At 37.8% G+C, this 17,714-nt stretch overlaps 1 protein-coding gene across 1 annotated transcript; it reads right to left on the reverse strand.

Annotated features, from left to right (window-relative positions):
• Window positions 1-59: 59 nt before the first annotated feature.
• Window positions 60-17,576, reverse strand: LOC137392059 (aspartate--tRNA ligase, mitochondrial-like). Its single transcript, XM_068078672.1, has 3 exons — window positions 17,500-17,576; window positions 4,615-4,784; window positions 60-1,791 (listed from the first exon to the last, which is right to left on the reverse strand). The coding sequence occupies exons 2-3, from the start codon at window positions 4,764-4,766 to the stop codon at window positions 60-62; spliced, it is 1,884 nt and encodes a 627-aa protein (XP_067934773.1). The 5' UTR covers window positions 4,767-4,784; window positions 17,500-17,576.
• Window positions 17,577-17,714: the final 138 nt, after the last annotated feature.

The following is a 17,714-nucleotide window of genomic DNA, read 5'->3' on the forward strand; positions in this document are numbered from 1 at the left end:
AGTATTTGAAGATAGTTTATGATTGAACAGTACTTGTGCAACATTAAGATCATGCGTGCTTATCTGTTGCATGTCGTATTTTCATCAGACACTGATATGTGATAGTCACACAGTTCATTGTCATTCACCTCGCAAGGGGCACCCGTCATAAGGTCCATTCCCTTACTGGACTTAGGAAATGCTATTACATCTCTTATTGTTGGTGCATCACACATGATTGAAAGTAACCGATCTAGCCCAAGGGCTATGCCACCATGGGGTGGACATCCACTATCAAGTGCTTCTAGTAAGTGTTCAAGCTGATTTGTATCCTCTTGGAGTATCTTCTCGAGTATGAAGCGTTGGAGTTTGGAATTGTGAATTCTTATAGAGCCTCCTCCGATTTCGCAGCCATTCAAAACGAGGTCATAATGTTGTCCTCTGACTTGGGTAGGAGCGGATGAAAGTAAAGGAATGTCTTCTTCCAGTGGGGCGGTGAAAGGATGATGAGATGATTGTAGCTTAGCATCTTCTTCAAACAATGGAAAATCTTCGATCCAGAGAAAATGAAACAATTTATCAGTCTCATAGAGCGGAGTACCGTTTTCTAGACAATGCTGAGCAACCAAGGTTCGAGCTGTACCCAAAGCTTGGCACACCGTCTTCCAAGAATGGTTTGCGCATAATAAAATCATGTCATTATTGGAGACTTCTAGTTTTGTATTCACCTGCTCTTGTATGTCTGTACCACGTAAGTACCTCGTCAACGGACTGTTCCACACACCTGCATCAACCTTCACCACTGCTACATCAACTAAATGCTGTGCCTGCACCAAGCTTTGTATTCGCTTAATAGCTTTATTTTTCATCAAAGTGCAACCATTCTTAATTGCAATGGCTTTGATGTGAAGCTGCTTATCTGGTATTGGAGGGCCAAAAACATCTAAAGGCGGGAATACATCAGTCAAATCTGTGATAATACTACCAAATCTTGTATCAGGTTTATCTGAACCATACATGGAGATGGCATCAGCGTATGAAAGCCGTGGAAAAGGTGCGGCGAGCCGATCCAATTCTTTGGGCCAGCAATTAAAAATCATTTCCTCTACAAGTGCTTTGATCTGTTCCTGGTTAGTAAAACTCAATTCCAGATCAAGCTGAGTGAATTCCGGTTGTCTTTCAGGTTTGGCACCCTCATCGCGATAGCACTTAGCTACCTGCATGTATCGATCAATTCCTCCAGCCATCAATAGCTGTTTGAACTGCTGAGGACTTTGTGGCAATGAATAAAATAAACCAGCCTTCTGAGTCGGCACGATAAACTCTTTCGCACCACCAGGTGTACGTCGGAACAAGGTAGGGGTTTCAACATCTACGAACCCATGCTTTTCACATAGATATTTTCGGAGGTTTAAAATGAATGATGACCTCATCCTCAAATTATATTGCATTTTTTGACTACGCAAATCAATGTATCTATATCGCATGCGAATATCTTCTTTTGGTGCATCATGAAATGGATATGGCATGTGAGTGCATTCATTCAACGTTGTCACTTTCATACCCAGAACCTCTACTGCACCTGTCATCATTTTTGAGTTAATGTCCTTTCTAGGCCGATGCTGCACGATTCCTTCAACACTGACTACAGATTCTTTAGGTGGCAAATTGGTACTGGCCGGACATAATACCTGACAGCTTCCAGTAGCATCTCTTATAGTAAAGAACTTGCCTCTGTTGTAGTCAAGCCAGCCATAGAGTTTTACAGATTGACCGACATCTCTCGCAGTAATTTCACCACATTTATGGCTTCTAAAACAGTTTATTAAATAGTATTACAGTATGTTGATGAATAACTACAAATTGCTGTTAAACACCACAAATACCTTTATATGGTCTATTTGGTAATGGGTGAAGATATGAATACCGTTGTGGTGTTGGTTGATTTTTTCTAGTCACAAACAGAGATGAAAAACTGCTAATATCCACATCAATCTGTAACAATAAGAATCTCCACACATAATACTCATCCTTCCAGATATTCCTCATATGTGGGAAAACGTATACCATTAGTCAAAAATTGAACAGTTAACAAAGGCCGATGTGATGCGCTCTCTCTGTGTCACATGAATGTACAATTAATTACATATAATTATGTTATGGACTGAAATTTTCAGTTAAGAAAGAAGTGCAGTGAGTTAGAAGAATAAATGAAAGAGTCCTTAAGACTAAATATTAAATTAAAATCTCAAGTAGAAGTGAAAATTCATCAAGCAACACACTATGAATAGAGAAAAAAGATTATTTAATATACTGCTATATTCCATGTAAAAAAAGATTCCAAAACAGTGTAGGCTATCTTAAGAGCCTACACTGTTTTAATAGCGCTGTCGTACGTATTTGCTATCATGGGGTTGTATAGTCGACCACAGACTTTATTAAACACTTCGAATTATACTCCAATATTGGTTAAGGAGATACACTGTAGCATAACAAACACAAATATTAGCTCAACATTAATTTAATAAACTACTATTAAAAAACATTAATATTTGCATACCACAATACTTGATAAAAAACACCTACTTAGTTTTAATTGAACATTTTACATTGACGGAATTCAGGTAGGCTTGTGATATTATACGAAAATGGCAAGTGGTGTTATAGCAGATATATTTTGCACATTTGTAAAGCACTTTTTGTTTGTCTATTGTTTTTTTAATAACTTTTCAATCATATATAGCAAATTAGCATTACAAAATAAATTGCCCAAAAAATTCGGAGAGCCGGTTTTCTTAAATGCTTCTTGTCTGTGTGTGGAACATGATTATTCCTATCATATCAATATTAAAGTGACTGGCTAGCATTACTTACTCCAAAATGTTCAGCTATGTCTAACCATTGTTACAACCAAAAAGTAGCGATGCTGTGGATATGGGGAAGTGCTTCTCAAATAGTAGGTTCACAAACAATGTTATGGTATGAATACTCAGAAATACATGTATGAAAAAAAGAGGAATATTGTAGCAATGATTGAGTGAGAATTGGAAATGACGAAACATAGCTCAGCGAGCAGTTTTGTCACAATTAGTTGGAGGCAATTGAAAATCAGCCAATCAGTCTGGCTAGATATTCAAGAAACATTACAAAAAACACTTTCCGACTTAAAAATGAGCCAATATCGTGTACAGAAAATTTAAAAATAGTCAAGGCCAAATAATGATTAAAGGTTATTTAGGGCATATTACAACCAGGAAGACCCCAAGAGTGACCTCTAAATTAAATTAGAATATAATATATTCTAATTTAGAGGTCACTCTTGGGGTCTTCCTGGTTCTTACTGGTCTTACTCATTCAGTGTGTGGCAAAAAGCAAACAGAAACGTCATATTTACATATTATGTAAATATGACGTTTCTGTTTGCTTTTTGCCCCACACTGAATGAAACATGACGCTCCATCAAGGTGTGTTTGATTTTTAAGGTGACATGCCTTGTTATTTTTGATTTTTTATTGTCCTAGAATAAAGTTGCGTTGAACCTCTGCTACATTGAGGGGCAGTGGCACTCTCATTGTCAGAGTGTGTGCAGGGCGCATTCGTTTTGTGATGTAGGGTTTTGTTTACACAGAGTAGGAGTATGAAGTGTTAAACCTTTTCTGTTGCGGTTAATAAAATTATTCCTTTCACATTAATAAGGATACAGTGTTATGCAGATGTGTAATGTAAATGTACTTATAACAATTTTATAGACAAATGATACTATAGTCATCGCGTGGGAGGGAGGTTCAAGATGTTTTTTCTTCTTCCTAAGAGAGAGAGAGAGGGGACATGGTAGAAAATAATTGAGAAACACTATTACAGGGGTAGCAGGGATTATTACAAGGAGTTGATTGATAAGAGTTGTGGGAAAGACTTTAAGATGAGATGAGACTTTAACCTGTAAACTTGAATAGCAATGCTCTACGTTGACTGAATATAACACTTGATACAATGGAATTTTCCGTGCGAACGAAGAGTGTTCCCCAATAGTACATCTCAAGAGTTATAAGCTGCTCCATTACCTTTTACAATTGACAACTACATGTATAGGTTACAATGAATGTCTTTCAATTTTGTTAGAGAACAACAAACTCAACCCCAACCTCTTACACTGATGACTAACTACAAAAAAGAACTAACTTATTGGTTTTATGTAATTAAAAAACCATTTCACATTACATTTGAAAAACTGACACCAATAGAATTTATAAACTTATTAAATATTAGTGTTTTTATGTAGAGTACCTTTGCCTTGACATTGTCATTTATTATAAACAAATTTTAAATTATGAAAATATGCAGCCAAAAGCATCCGACTACCAGCCTTCAACACAAAAACAAGATCATAAAAGCTGATAACACAAACTTGAAGGTAAATAAACTTATTAAGTAATCGCACTTTAATCCGAATATTAAACTGCAACAACTTAAATCAAAATTCTGTATAGTTCTAAACCTCCTTCCAAAACGACTTCAAGATTTACATGTACATTGTTAGAGAGCCTTAGCTCCTGCATGGTCTGCCATCCATCTTCCTCGAGCGAGCCTTGTAAATAACCTATATTAATACCAAGTGTAATTCATACAGAAGGTTACCTAAGTTGAGAATCTGCAGATGTCTCTCTTTCCAAATCTATGGGCAACTCTGTAGAGGAAATGCTGGCATTTCTTGAATGGGCAGGAAGTATCTGTGAAAGTTTGTTAATTAATGGAAAATTAGTGATTTCTTTATATACCTGCCGCAGCATTCTCTATTCTGCATTCATCTACAACATAACACATTAGGAGAGGCTTTTAAAATATTTCAACCACTGAGTGAAGATTGAATTCACTTTCTGAGTTTAGCTGCACAGATATATTAAGAGGCTGATTGGGCCTTTAGGGTAATGATGCTATAGGCAAGCTAGATCAATCCAGCCCTAGATTACTGATTTTTGTATACCAACTACTGTAATACAGGAGGCAGCCACTGACAACAATATTACCATTCTTGCCAACTGAAACTTACTTTCAAATTGATTGATCAAATTCAGCATTCAAATGCATGCCTTCGGCGCTGCTTTATGGGCCATCTAACTATGTACAAGCTACCTAAATTTGAGGCTCTACAATTTGTGGAAAGCGCTTTTGCTGCTCTTAAAAATAGACGCAATTTACACTAACTAACCTCTTGCTTAAAAATGCTCTTCTTTTGACCTAAGGGGAAACAACGAATTTAGTTGTCTTGTGGCAGTAAGGACCCAGAATAAAATGAATTAAGTTTTCCTGATGAAAATGGATCTAACCTTTTAATGAGATGCAATTATAAGGTTAATGAGATTCTAATCTATCAAATCAATGTAATAATTTGACTTTTCTTATTTTTTCCTCAAGCAATATTTAGGCATGAATTTCAGTGCTAGCTCTCCTAAAAGGTGAGCGGCCAATGATAGTTCGATCAAGTTTTTAACGTTTCATCACATATTTACATACACATCTGAATTTTAACACAAAAAGTTCCCAAAGACATTACTGTCATGTTAGCACAAAATGCATCAAGCTGAAAAGTTTTGTTTTCTCATTTGTAACAGCAAGGTTTTTGAAGTTTTTTAAATGACAAATAATTTGATAAGCAGTCATAAAATTTGATGCGACTAAATGTTTATCAAATGTTACTTGGCTAAATTCAAGGCAATACGAAAATAAAGATAGAACATTAAACTCAAATTATAACGGTTTGAAATCTCAAAAACTTCTTGACTTTGTAAGCATCACTGGTAGACTACAAGAGCTGAGATAAGCATTTAACCATCTTTTAACATAAACTATTCATGTTAAACAGCCCTTAAAATGTTAATAAGATATTGGCAAAAAATCAACCAGCATTCCGATAAATCCTGATAAGGCTATAAATTAAGACAAACCCTTTTTGAAAGTGTATGGAAAGATGTACATTTATAGAGAAATTCACTGGAAAGAAACATTCGTAGAAAGATTAATTAGAAAGATATACATTCATAGAAAAATTCATTAGAACATCCACAGCTATAGAGCACTTCACGTGAAAAAAAAATTTGTTTGAGCTCTTTTCGAATAAGTCGCCAGCTGGATTATCCCTGAGTGGGTGCTCCATGAGTGGTGCCACCCTACGAGAAAAAAAGTGGACATTCCGCTGCTCTTTAAAAGATGAGGCAGTTTTTGCTGCAATTGTAAAAAGCAAGACAATCTATGGGTTAGTAAGATTCAAATTGTCAATTTCAATGAAATTGTGATTCTCATGATTTTTTCAAAGGGAAATACAATTTAAAAACAAATATATTATCTCTTTTAGCATGCAATAAAATTAAAACAAGTTTTATCTTGAGAGTAAAAAAATATAACCAATGATAATGACAACGTTAAAAGATCCAACTTTCTTGTTAGTACAATCAAACAAAAGAAATTAAAATAGTACTTGAAGGGCATTTTTTGGCAAAACATACATGTAGATATACATAGATGTATGATATATGACATTAATGCTTCTGTTGGCTGCCATTCTAATACACTTTTCCCATCTAGTCACCACACGATGTTTTGCTTACCTAACATAGTAGATAAGTCTGATGATTTGTAAGTCCCGCATATAAAGACTTACAAATACAATATAAATAATAAATCTTTCAAGAGGCGGTTATAGAATTTTTGAGAAGTGGGTGAGCAAAAAATTCTTCCTTCATACAAATAGAAAGCTTAATTAAGAGATTGTCCAAAAATATACTATTTTTTGAAGCCATCTATTTAAAATTTATTAAAGCTGCTTTTTTGAGTAAGAATCTTAAATATACAGTATTTAGATAATCTAGTTGAAAAACATGCAATTGCAGTACAAGAACATAGCATCGCAGGTGTTTTTGGTTTATATTTTGTAAGTATTGCGAATCTTTCTGTCCATTTTCATGACTTGGAAATGTTGATAAAACCTGGTATTTGTAAAAATTACACAAAAATATTATTCAAACAACAATCTGTAACGTTATTTGCTACTGGTAATGCAAGAAAAGTTTGCGCTGTCAGTTAACCTCGACATCATCATTGCACGGCTATACTGGTGATAGACATTTATTCAGTGTGGGATAACTGCTTCATTATTCTTTTGTACATAAAATAGCATGATTGTAAACCCATCCCAACTGGTAGGAGTGTCTAGAATGAACTCAACTGTTAGGTCTAAATAAGCCAATGCTAGCAAGTTGCTGGTTTCTGTCAATGCTATTAATAGGACTACACAAATGTGAGTGTGAGGCGATAAAGCTTGGCAATAGCAGAGTATTGGCATTGACCGTTTACGAGTTTGCAAACACTGTTATGAAATGATGCCATGCAATCAATGACACAACACGGGCATGAAGAACAGGAGGCCGAGAAAAAAATCACTGTTGTGCTATGCCTGAAAAAATAAAATATCCTGAACCAGGATAAAAGACTCGAGCATCTTATCATTACCAAGGTAATTTTGATATAATTTGAGTTGTTTTTATCGGCAAATAGAGTTGCGGAAAGGTGACCAGATACTAACTTTTGTCACGCTTTCAGGTGCTATAAGTGCGTGAGGCTGCTATATGCAATTAACTGTGCCCCAGAAATATTTTATCAAAAGATGAAGGAGATTCTGGCATATAACTCATCATCAGTGTAACACATCATTATATTCTTGTAACACATCATCAGTGGATGCAAGCAGCTAGCCGGAAACGCATACACTGAGAGACATAATCATGTTGCAGGTGTTGTGTACAAAAGTCTATGTGAAGAGTATGGCCTTAATAAACCACAACACTGGTGGGAAGCTCCTGGCAAGGTCAATGAGAATGATCATCTGGGACTTCTACATCCGGACTAACGAGCATGTCCTAGCAAACCAACCAGATATAGTGGTGGTGGACAAGGAAAACAAGAGGGCTAGTATAATAGATGTAGCAGTATCCAATGATTACAATATAGCCAGCAAAAACAAAGGGGAGAAATATCTCCCTCTTGGAGAAAAGATTGAAAAATGCTTTGAGGTAAGAACAACTTTAATTCCAGCATTCATTATGGCACTGGGCGCAATAACACCTATGTATAAAATACGGCTTGCCCAGATACCGGCAGCAATCAACTCAAGTGAGTTAGAGAAAAGTGCGTTACTGGGAACAGCTAAGACCTTGAGGTGAGTGCTCAAATTCCCAGGTCTTTGGTAGGAGACCCAAGTTACAGCAAAAATTACCACCCAAATGGGTTAACCAGGTTGAGGAAACAATTTTTCATATATATGTACATGAAAAAAAATATATACTGATATATACCAAACAAAGAGTGCTGTAAAGGCAGAATGGACATTGTCAAATTTTAGGCACTCAAGGATACAACTATGACGATTGATTCATAGACCTTTTTGTAGTCAATCTATAACATAGCAAAAACAGTATGCCTTCTGCTGTCTTGACCAACTGCCAACCTACATCCACTGGCATTTGGCTCCTTGGGTTTTGCACCTATTTCCTCTATGAGTGTTGGTTATATCTTAACTTGTGTGCTCTTGCCTGTGAACTATTCCTGAAAGCAGTTGCCAGGTGGTGGGCAGGCTTGTTATTGCCGCTAATTCTAAGAAATCGGGCCCTGCTTTGCGTTTTTCATTAGGAATACAGTTCATCCTTTGGTCAGCCATTATGAATAGTCACTTTTCAACGAGGCATTCTCTCTGCTTTGCCATTTTAATGTGCAGGGGTGTCAATTTCTTTCTTCAAATGTGTCAATGATCCAAATTTCTTCAACCAGAGTGCTTGGATCATGTCATGTCCAGGTAGTGCTCAGTTCTTCATATGCTGCACTGTGCACTTAATGCGTGTTTTGCTGATGGCAAGTCCTTGCTGGGCAATATTGTGACGTGCTTACTGGCTCTCTTAGAGTGTCTTTAGCCAATCTGCAGGGGTGTTATGAGTAATTTCTATCTCCAAGATGTCTTTCAGAACGTCAAGGTGCTGGATTTGGGAGAATCTGGCATTGGCCTCTGTAGTCCACATCTGAACTGAGAATACACTCTTGACGGTTTATGAGTGAACTGTTTGTTTTTTCTTTCTTTGTCTGGTTATCCTGCTCTTTGGTGTATCGCTTAAAGGTTGACTTGCAACAAAATTCACATTACAGTTATTTGGTATCAAAAGATTCACCATGTCTTACTCTGTTGTGTTGTAGGTACCAAATATGTGAAAATGTGATTACAAGCTCTTAAAAGCTCAAAAACGAAAAGCTGCCGTAGATTGGAACCCGTTTATTTCTCTGACATAGCCATGATAGTTTGGTTATTGTCTTGTCACGTGATGTTCTCACGTGAATTGAAAGGCCAATAAGAAGCCCAATATAAACTTATCGTAGCACTAGTTTATGACAAACACTTCGGGTTTTACCAAAGACCCCGTATCAAATATAGATGCTCGCTACTTTACAGTTTTGTTTCGGCTTGAACTAATCGTCAAGTCATAATCTGATCATGTGACCCAATAATTCGAAAATAATTTTTGCAGCACTTTTCGATTATCACAGGTGACCAACAGGCTCGTCATGATTACCAGACAATATGTACTCCTTCGAGGTAAGGTTAAAAAATTAAATGAATTTTTACGGTAAGCTATAAGATATCACTGCTAAAAGTGACAGCATTACAATGATGATAAAACAGACGCGTAAGAACAATAGACATGATTTTATTGAATGCGTGAAGTATATTTGTGAAAATATTTTGACGAATAAGGTTGCATGACAGTGTAAACAGAAATCATCTACCACAACTACGTCACATTTGAGCCGCTTTTGAAAGAGAATCCAAACTACGGCGGTCTCGTGTGGCTGCGATTAACTGTTTGTTTTTGAGCTTTTAAGAGCTTATAATCACATTCCCACATATTTTGCACCTACAACACAACAGAGTAAGACATTGTGAATCTTTTGATATCAAATAACTGTAATGTGAATTTTGTTGCAAGTCAACCTTCAAGTTGTGCCGAGAGTGCTATTAGCTGTTTTTTTGTCGGTTCGAGAGCTTTCTTTGTGGTTTCCCTATTCGGACACTCAAAGCAGTGGTTTGATCTTTTACTGAGTCAGTTTAAAAATGTCACCAAGATGAGCCACCTTTTTTATACTGATGACATCAAGCTGTATGCAAAGAAGGATAGGGACATTGATTCACTAATACATCTTACTTAGGTCTACAGCAAGGACACCAGAATGACCATTGGTATTAAAATATGTGGAAGGCAAATTCTTAAAAATGCGTGTACTGTGCACACAGATGGCTGGGAAACGCCAACTGAAGCTATCAAAAATATGGAAGGGTACAAGTACTTTGAAACTATGCAAAGCAATATCAGCCATGAAACTGAAGTCTATCACAAAAACATTACCGAATACAAGAAACACATTCCTAAAAGTTCTTATGACGCCAGCTCAATGTCATAAATCAGATGACAGCAATAAATGCCTATGTGCTGCCGGTAATAAGGCACCCAGCAAGCATGATGTAGTTTGGGAAACCATCAAAGTAACAGACTTAGCTACTCGCAAGCTGTTGGCCATGCGTGGAGCGCTCCACCTGAAGTCTGATACTGTCAAGTTATAACTTGGTAGGAAAGATAGGGCCGGAAATCAGAAAGTGTACTGGAGACAGTGAAACAAAAAAATCATAAAAGCCTAGGCAGCCTTTAGGACCACCATACACAAGTCGCTAGCTGAGCTCCATTCGATGACTGTAGCGATGAAACTGCACACTGATGATGAAGAACCTGAATAACATACCAAACCTCTGCATTGTGCCTGCCACCGACAAGTATCTGAAGTTGGTGACCTCCACCAGACATTTGTGGCTGAACAAAGATGACCTTACTGCGAAAAAACGGAGTCGCTAATCAAGAGCCAAGCAGCTGCTCTCAACTAGGCAACTCTAAACACAGATCTATCATAATAAAAATGATCCTAGATGTAAACTGCAACGATGCAAAACAATGAAAACAACCTTGCTAAGGTCCTTTGAGATTTTTACATCCAGACAGACAAGAGCATATTGGCCAATTAGCCAGGTATTGAGGTGGTAGACAAGGAAAGCAAGAGGGCTACTATAATAAACATTGAAGGACTTAATGACCACAGCATCGCCAGCAAAAAATGAGAAAGTGGAGAAACATCTCAGTATCGGAGATTCAAAAATGTTGGCATCTACGAACAACTGTAATTCCAGTAGTAATTGAAGTATTGGGCGCATTAACACCTGCACCTTAAATGTTGCTTTCTTCGAATACCGGCAACAATCAACGCAAGACAACTGCAGAAAAGCGCACTATTGGGAACGGCTAAGATCGTCAGGCAAGTGCTCAAATTCCCAGGTCTCTAGTAGAGAAACTGAGCTTCAGTAGACATTACCACCCACCCAGGTAAGGAAACAGTTTTCTTTTTGTATCCAATATGATATTATGATTTCTTTAAAAGTTGACTTGGAATAAAATTCACATTACAGTTATTTGCATTATTTGGTATCAAAAGATTCACTATGTCTTACTCTGCTGTGTTGTAAGTGTAACATATGTGGAAATGTGATTAAAAACTCTTAAAAACTCAAAAACAAACAGCTAATCGCCGCCATCATGAAATTGATGTAGATTAGAATACCTTTCCAAAACAGCTCAAATAGGACGTAGCTGAACAAGATGGCTTCTTTTAACACTTTCATGCAACCTCATTCGTCGAAATATTTTCACAAATATATTTCGCGCATTCAATAAAACCATGTTTATTGTCCTTACGCATCTATTTCAACATCATTGTAATGCTGTCACTTTGAGCGCTGATATCTCAAAGCCTACTGTAAAAATTCATTTAATTTTTTAACCTTAGCTCGAGGGAGTGCATATCAACCTGTGAGAAACATGAGTAGCATGTTGGTCACCTGTGATAGTCGAAAGATTCTGCACAAATTGTTCGCGCTGTATGGCCGGGAGTATGGGTCACATGATCAGATTACGACTAGACCAAGCCAAAATAAAACTGTAAAGTAGCGAGCATCTATATTTGATACGAGCTTTTCAGTAGAACCTGAAGTGTTTGTCATAAACTAGTGCTACGAGAAGTTTTATATCGAGCCTTTTATTGGCCTTTCAATTCACATGAGAACATCACGTGTAAAAACAATAACCAAATCGTTTGACTTTGTCGGAGAAACAAATTGATTCAAATCTACGGCGATTTCGTAATGGCGGCGATTAACTGTTTGTTTTTGAGCTTTTGAGAGCTTGCAATCATATTTCCACATATTTTGCACCTACAACACAGCAGAGTAAGACATGGAGAATCTTTTGATAATAAATAACTGTAATGTGAATTTTGTTGCAAGTCAACCTTTAAGGACTGTTGAACTTTTTTACAGATTCAAGGCTGGTTACAGGATTTAAGACTATTACAGATAGGCTGGTTGGCTATTATGTAATGCCCGGTTGTGCATGCGCACCCCGTACATCCGCATTGTGTATTCTGCTAAAAAAATGATAAACAACAAGGCTTGGGACTTGTTACCTCTATCATCATCAAACATCCAGCTTTATTTATTACAAAGCATGACATGGCGTTGTAGGCAAGATTATGGATATGTTGTAAACTAAATATCACCAGTTAGAAAGAAAAAAATTGTATTGACTTTGCTTATAAGGTAAATTGATGTACTAAGAAAAAATGGCAATGGTGAGAATACATTCTCCCAAAGGAATGGACTTTGCTAATGCTAGAAGCACATGGGGAGCTTGAAAACGACGCTTTAAGAGGTATAGAATAGCTAGTGGATTGGCTGAAAATAGTGCAGATCAGCAAGTCAATATTCTGGTATATGTTATGGGAGAATAGGCCGAGTCAATACGTAATCAGTAAACCATAAGAGCACAAAGGGTGATATCAGGCACAGCAGATGCTGTAGATCAATTTATGTTAGAACAATAGAGGCCTTTGATAATTATTGCAATCCTCAAGAAAATACTTTACACTACAGAATTTGGTTTAGTTCCCGAGTGCAGTCTAGTAAGGAGACGAATGAACAGTTTATTCGAGAGATATATGACTCGGCAGCTAAATGTAGCAGGACTGAAGATGCTATTAAACAAGACATGATAAAAGCACAATTATTGGCTAGAATGTCTGACAGAGCTTTATCTCAGGAACTGCAGTTAAAACCTGATGTCACATTGGAGGACATTAAATCAGCCATGAGATCAAAAGAGATTATCTTGCAAAATCAGAAGTGCGAAATTGATGGAGCTGCTATGGGAGTAGCAGAGCTCTTGATTTATCAGCTGTCGATAGGAGGCAAGCACTACTCTAAGAACCAGTTGTCCCAAAAGTCTCTAGAGCACGGGATTCAGCGGGTAGAAACAGAAGGCAAAGGCAGCAGTACAGTATCTAGAAACTACAAAGGGCAGTCTCAAAACAGTGCAACTAAGTCAAACTACGTAACAAACTGTAATTTTTGTGGGTTAGACCATAACAGAGGACAATGCCCTGCTTATAACAAACACTGTAAAATCTGTAACAAGTTCAATCATTTTGCTAATGTGTGTAAAGCTAGAACTCACATTAGCAATCAAGCACATGCTATTACTGTACAAGATAGTAGAGAAAGCTTTGATGATAGCCAAGACTGCTTTAGCGTAAATTGTATTTCTCCTGTCAATAGTTCTAATAAGGTGTATCGTGAGTGGCTAGTAGATCTAGTTATTAAGGGTTTACCCCACAAAGCACAAGTGACACACTGGAGCAGAAGTGAATGTAATGTCCATCGAGAATCTGAAAAAACTGGAGGTTAACACGGTAGTTTGCTCCGGAGCTACTCGGTCTGGGTATTCGGGGTACAAAATACCGGTCATTGGTAAAGAGTAGAATTGCCCATCCGATTAGCAATAGAGGTTGAGCACAAATCAGATGATACAGTCGCCCACTTCTATGTAATTGACCAGTCAGCTGTCACTCTATTGAGTCTATCCACTAGCAGGGATTTGGGTTTATTGCCTGGCATTGTATCTGAGGTAACACAGGACCCTAGCATAACAAGTATTCTTGGTGAATGTGGAGAGGTTTTTCAGAGATTGGGAAACAAACAGTATCTCTCCAACTGAAACCAGATGCGCTTCCTAAAGTTTTGCCTACGAAACACATTCCTTATAGTGTTAGACCAAAACTTGAGCAAGAGCTAGACAGCCTAGAGCAAAGTGGCATTATTTGTAAAGATAGAGAGCCTACAGAATGGTTATCACCTATAGTTATTGTCAACAAGCCCAATGGAGCAATTAGAGTTTGCCTCAATCCTCAACATCTCAATTCACAACTAATCAGGTCTCAATGCATGCTACCAACCAATGGGGAAATATTTTCTCGCAAATCAGGGTCACGCTTTTTTAGTACTTTGGATGCCAAGCAAAGGTTTCATCAGGTGCCATTGGATGTTATATCATCGAAGCTGTTGGGCTTCTTCACTCCGTACAGAAAGTATAGGTACTTAAGACTGCCTATGGGCATCAGTGTAGCTCCTGAACTGTTCCACCAGTTAATGATGGAGGCAGTGGCAGGAGTGCCCGGAGTAGAAGTATTCATTGATGATAGCTTGGTGTATGGCAGTATACTTAGTGAACATAATAGTAGGCTAGAACAGGTGTTGGCTAAATTGAAAAGTACAAGCATAACCCTCAACAAAGATAAGTGTGTGGTGGGTAAAGAGCAGGTAGAATTTTTGGGTCACTTATTGACAGCCTAAGGTATCAAGCCACAGCAGGGTAGGTTGAAAGCTATTGAGGATACAAGTTCTTCAGAACAGAAAGGATTTAGAGGGCTACTTGGGTGTTGTCGCCTATTTGTCCAAATTTATTGAGAATCTCTGAGCTAACTGTGCCACTTCGACAAGTATGTAGAAATAATGTCCAGTTTCAGTGAAAAAAGCCACAGATTGCTGCTTTTGAGAGTATTAAATCTATTCTGCAAAAACCTGTTTTGGCACACTTTGACCCTGAAAACCCTTTGACCCTGATGCCAGTGCTCACAGTCTTACTTTTTGGGACAGTATTACTTTAAAAGGGCAGACCTATCGAATTTGCTGCCAAGTCTTTGACGGCATCACAGAAAAACTATTCTCAAATTGAGAAAGAGCTTATGGCCATTAAATTTGCTTGTCAGAGGTTCAAATACTACATATAGGGAAGGGGTCTGATCAAGATTGAGACAGATCATAGAAGCCTTTTGAGATTGTTTTAGAAATAGGTGGAAGATCTGACTCCCAGGCTAACCAAGATGATGCATAAACTTTTGACTTACTCTATTGACATGCGGTTAACCTTCAAGCCAGGTAAAGAAATGATTTTAGCCGACATTCTATTAAGGGGTTGTCCTCCAGATGTGAAAGAAAATACATAGCTAAACATTGACCCAATGGTACAAATATGTTCTGTGGCGATACGCTCAGAGGAAGTTCTGGCTGAATATCAAAGAGCCACTGCTCAGGATGAAGAGTTGGCGGTGGTTATGAGCTATGTTAAGAAAGTATGGCCTACAGAGCGAAAAAGCTGTGCTTGTAGAGCACTGGCCTATTGAAATCTTAAAAACTTGCTCACTGTAGTTGATGGAGTAGTTTTTTATGGGTCTCAATTGGTGACACCAAACATGTTGCGACATAGGCTCTTAGAGATCTACATCTGGCTTATCAAGAAATAAGCAAAACATTGCAAAGAGCTCAGACGTCAGTGTTTTGGCCAGGGATCAAATGAAGAATAGAAAAAAGTGTCTGTCTTGTGAACAATGCATGGAATTGAATAGAGCAGAGGCTAAGGAACCAGTGATATCTAATCCAATGCCTCAATATCCCTTCCAAGTAATAGGTGCTGATTTGTTTACTGTTGGTGGCGATGATTACCTTTTAGTGGTAGACTACCTGAGTAAATTTCTAGTGGTTAAATGCCTCCAACATTCTACTGTTGCTTCTCAGGTGATCAGTAGTCTAAGGGAAGTCTTTTCAGACTTTGGATGTCCTGAGGTGGTAATCTCAGGTAACAGTCCCCAGTTTCGGTGTAATGAGTTTGCTACATTTTGTAAAGACTAGACAATAGAGCACCACATTAGCTCTCCTTTACACCCTGCCGAAAATGGTCAGGTTGAGCGTTAGGTAGGAACAGTCAAAGCCATGATTCAAACGTGTGGTGCAAAAGGCAAGGACTGGCGAAAGGCTCTGTTGTCATTGAGAAACACTCCTGTGGATCAAAACTTGCTTTCTCTATCTCAAATTCTTCAAGCTAGAGTGATACGGGACAATATCCCTGTTGCATCTACTCAGCATCTGGTCAGTGGCTATAACATCGAGAGCATAAGGGTGCAATTAGGAGAGGCAATTTAAGCGGAAATAATATTTTGATCAGAAAAGTGGTGCTGAAAAGTCACCTTTGAAGGTTGGTCAAACTTGTCATTTTAAGCCAGCATGAGGGAAATTTTTACCAGGTACAGTTCAAGGTGTAGACAGTGCTAGGTCATATACAATCAGTACCTCTAGTGGTAATACCTTTAGGCGAAATAGAATGCATGTCCAGTCTAGTCAGGTAGTTTATCCACAAAGAAGCTTTCAGGTACCTCGGTTCCATTGAGAATGCCTACAGCTGAATTCACTGATTCAGTACACTTTGGAAATGTAACACCACGGGAGGATTCTGTTGTTAGTGGGCCCTCACCGGACAGGGTAGGCTTAGAGCAAACTACTACCAGTGGCAGGAGGGTTAGGCTGCCAGTAAGTTTGCAGACTATGAAATGTGAAGCTCTGTGTCTACTAACTCTTGCAGAGTTACCCAGCTATAGGTATTGCTTTTAAAGCTTCACTTTTGTTTTGATGCGCTTAATTCATTTTCAGTGTTTGATTAATACTGATTTTCATTTACTTTTACTCTTTCATGGTGTAATATAAGGGTCCAATTTTTAGACTAGTTACTCACCATAGGTAGGCTTCAGCGTGTAGAAACACAGCTGTAGTTAGGCTGTTCAGTTATGATATTCCAAGTTATAGACCTTTTTGGCTTTTTGCTTTGTGCTTTGATCTATTATTAGTATTGGGAAAAAAGGTGATGTTATATAATGTCCGGTTGAGCGTGCATACCACCAATGATATACAGCCCCCAGGGGGGCTGTATATCATTGATACCACGTACATCTGCATTGTGTATTCTGCTAGAAATTAAAAAACAACAAGGCTTGGGACTTGTTACCTGTATCATCATCCAACATCCAGTTTATTGATATTTAACATCCAATTTGTTTATTACAAAGTATGACAGCTATCATTGTTTATCCAATACAGATATAGGATCAAATGCATCAAACAACTTGGAGACAAGTTAAAGTGCTATACAGCACTTGAAACGTTCGTTTCTTTATAATTGTTTGTTTAATGTGTGTATTTTTGTGAAGCAACTTGTATGTACCTACTCAGTTGAGAGTGTTTGCACTTGATGATTTCCCAGAGTTAGTGCATAAGTACATTTGAGGGTCTGCAAGAATTATCTCAGAATCTTTAATCGTTGGTATAGCCTTTTTTAATCACAGCGTTCAGCGAATAGTAATGAATTATTCCGAATCATAGATGTAGAATTTTGCCATAATTCTCATTCCAGCATACGGTATAGAGAGAAATGTCGGCACCG

This window comes from Watersipora subatra, chromosome 3, assembly GCF_963576615.1.
Source record: "Watersipora subatra chromosome 3, tzWatSuba1.1, whole genome shotgun sequence".
NCBI classification, from domain to species: domain Eukaryota; kingdom Metazoa; phylum Bryozoa; class Gymnolaemata; order Cheilostomatida; family Watersiporidae; genus Watersipora; species Watersipora subatra.